Here is a 3,642-nt window from a genome sequence, read left to right as displayed (position 1 = left end):
CAATTGTTTGTGTTAATATGTCTTTTGATTGAGTTAAGCCATTTTAACTGATATTTCATAGTGTGTCTTTCTATGTTGTGATGTTATACTTAATGTTTCAGGTAAATGCTATTTGTGTAGTTTTGTGGTATATATTGTGTGTTCTGTGGTGTTCTGTGGTATTCTGTTTTGTTCTGCGGTGTTCTGTGGTAAAAAGACGCTCCGAGGTAAGGTTGAAGGTTGGTACCTATTAATAATTCAAACCTGCTGCATTTGTTTGCAGCTGTTCCCAGTCAAGACCCTGATATCAGGTTGTTGTTTGTTGGTGTGGTTCATATATAAGTGTTTCTTGTTTTTAATAAAGATTATACTGTTGTTTTCCTGTTTGAATGGTTTTACACTAGTAATTTTGGAGACCCTATAATTTTATACCTTGCTGTTTGATGTGAGCCAAGGCTATGTGTTGAAAACCATACTTTGACCTATAATGGTTTACTTTTACAAATTGTGACTTGGATGGAGAGTTGTCTCATTTGCACTCATACCACATCTTCTTATATAGATCTATACACCAATAGACGTATTTACACTTGTATGCAAATTTGTCTGCCATTACGTAAAATCACACAGGTTTTCCGTAATCTTTGACAGACATCATAATTTAAAATATTTGACGTCACAATTTAAAAGTGATTGTTGCTTGACGTCAATAGGTTATTCAGGGCAGATCTAAGGTCATTCGGAGGCAAAATTCAGATAAATACGTTTATAACATTCGGGAGTTCACCAACAAGCCCCTGTCTCATTATCATGTTAACCATGTTTGGCCAATCCCTAGGTTTACATCTATATAACTGTGGGTACATTGTAGTATCCGTAGACTTTGATGTAAAGCAGTAGTGGATCAGTAAATCCAGGAATCCCAAAAAGGGGGAAATTGGATCAGCTGCCATGTCTGCTTTCAGTTTTAAAATGTTATTATAATAAATGTTATACATTTAGTTAAATACCATGATGATTACCAAATTAAAACAAAATCATTATTTACCATTTGGACCACGAGGTAATTCGATTTTTTCTTCTATCAAGTCCATTCATTCAAAAATGTAAAATGCAAAGTTCAACTTGAACCACCTTGGAACTCTTTTGTGCACAGAGGTATGAATGATACATAGTAAGACTATGAACCGAAAAAGAACGTACCATTTAGATTTCTTAAACTATATTCATATCATTTTAATCTTACAAAATATACAGATATATATATATGGCTATGGATTTTTTGGAAAAAAAAGTTTGTTTTTAGTTTTTGGAGAAAAAAATAATTAGTTGTTCACCCTGAGAAAAAAAATTGTTTGTTTTACCCTCAGCTGCCACTGTATGTAATGAGGGGGGATAGGACCTTTATCGGGACTCCGGGATCGGGTGTTTATAAGCTCGGGATTTCGGGATTGATCCTTTCGGGATCCGGGAATCCTTTTTTTTCGGATTTCGGGATGTCGAGATTTGCTTTATTTAGATTCGGGACCTCGGGATTTTGTTTTTTAAGTTCGGGATTTCGGGATCAAGACCCCTCATATCCCGGCCCCCTCTGTAATGCTAAAAATTGAAAGAAAAAAATTATTTGCGACTTGTCGCGAAAAGGCGAAAAACAAAGTTTGTCCGAAAAAAAAATCTATAGCCCGTGAAAATATGATGCTTAAATACATGGCTTTTGCTTTTATCTGTTAATTATTTGTGTTGCATTAGACCATCATTGCCTCAAGCATTTCAAGCATTTGATGTAAGAACTGTACTGAGCAGAGTTCTATGATTATAAGTAGAAGCTTCGATTGTATCCTTCACATTGGTGTCGGTGAAAAGTTGGGCAAAGTCTCTACTATCTATAATCTGATAATAACTTTAATTGCAACATTTTACAATCCGCTGTATTTTTGATGGATGAATCTCGTAATCATGTGTTATTTTTAATATCTTTCAACAACATTAAACAATAATAGGAGTTGGTCTCTATTTGATTCAATGGAGACCATACCAGTGACAACTGGTTATCCCAACATATATAGTGTCTCCCACGTTTTGGTCTAGAGAACTTTTTTTCCAATTCCAGAAGAAGATCTTTAGCAAAGATTTTGAATGGATTGGTAGATAAGACATGCTTGCCAGTTCCGTTTTAGGTTTAGGACTTCTGTTGTGGAGAGGCCTTATATATAGTAGATTTTGCTTTTGATTGAGACTGTCATTTGTTACGAAAACTAAGTAATTTAGTTTTGAGTATTGAATTGCTGGTTGGATGGGGCGTAGCTTCATATACGCTGTCACGCCATGGCGTGCACATCGCGGGGTCTAAAAAAATAATTTACGCCGGAAAATAAAATACAAACAAGTAAAAAATATAAAATTAAACTTAACCAAGCAAATAAGAAAACGATACAGTATAACTACTTTAATCCAAATTGGCTCAGAAACATTAGAAACTGTTAATTTTGATTTAAAAAAAAAATTATAAACATACATATGTAGGAATTGATAGAGACTCTTGTGAATCAGAGGCGGTCTCACTAATTAGCGACAACAACAATTTTAGCGACAACAAGCGTCAACAAGCGACAAGAAGCGACAACAAGAATTATTTTAGCGACAACAAGCGACAAGAAACTATTCAGCGACAAGAAAACATTTTTTTTCAATTAAAATAAATTATTGCAATAAATATTAAAAGAATATGCAAAAGAAAATAATTTTAGCGACAAGAAAGTTAAAATTGATAGAAAAAAATGAAACATTATTTACATAATATTTTATCATCTATTATGAATAACAGCCAGTATTACGTTTAATTATTGTATTATGAGATTACTTTTCCCAAGGATTTGTATAGTACTATACAAATCCTTGCTTTTCCTTTGTTTAGAACATATTATTTATCTTATAATTTGTTTTTTAAAACAATGAATTATACTGTTAGAATCAAAATATTATATTCCATTATGCCCGCTCCATATATATCGCCATTCGTTTATTCATACTTTGACTTTGATGAAAACAGATACATACATTATCTCACGGGGGGGGGGGGGGGGGGGGGGAGGAAAAAGGGGGGGGAAAGGGGGGGGGAAGGGGGGGGGGGTTAACTTCGATATTTTTTTGGTAGGGGTGTGCCATTTTTGTCTCAAAAAACGTACCCATTTTAATATAACATTCACTGAAATTCAGTACCTATAGTTATATAAATATTTAAGAAAGAATGACATATACTTATATACAATATTTAAAATGTGACCCATGCTTATATAAGCACTAACTCATCATCACTCATAATTCATAAATATACCAGCTACCCTTAAGTTTTTATATATGAATTGACATCGTTTGGTGCACATATCAATAGCATATTTATATATGATATGTAGATCATACCCCAAATCAATATACAATTATAAAACGTAAATGCATTTTAATATAGGATGTCATTAAAAAGGAGGGTCATTTTTATATAAAATTTCGCAAAATTATGACCCATATTTTTGGCACATCCCCGTATACCCAATAATAGGAAGTTACCCCTCCCCCCCCCCCCCCCCCCCCCGTGAATTATCTTATACATATTCTTCATATTTAAAAATAAAAAAAAGAAGCCCAATCTCTTTCTTCTTCACAAAT

At 33.6% G+C, this 3,642-nt stretch overlaps 1 protein-coding gene across 1 annotated transcript in view; it reads right to left on the bottom strand.

Moving 5' to 3' along the window:
- Positions 1–1,246, bottom strand: part of LOC139516969 (synaptojanin-2-binding protein-like) — an 11,194-nt gene extending 9,948 nt beyond the window's left edge. Inside the window, exon 1 of the mRNA XM_071307454.1 lies at positions 1,028–1,246. Coding sequence (XP_071163555.1) covers positions 1,028–1,073 — 46 coding nt within the window. The 5' untranslated portion in view covers positions 1,074–1,246. The remainder of the gene's footprint in view (positions 1–1,027) is intronic.
- Positions 1,247–3,642: the final 2,396 nt, after the last annotated feature.

The sequence above is a fragment of the Mytilus edulis genome, chromosome 3, assembly GCF_963676685.1.
Source record: "Mytilus edulis chromosome 3, xbMytEdul2.2, whole genome shotgun sequence".
In the NCBI taxonomy this organism is placed as follows: Eukaryota; Metazoa; Mollusca; class Bivalvia; order Mytilida; family Mytilidae; genus Mytilus; species Mytilus edulis.
The sequence above is the reverse complement of the archived record's forward strand: the minus strand, read 5'-3'. Positions and strand labels throughout refer to the sequence as shown.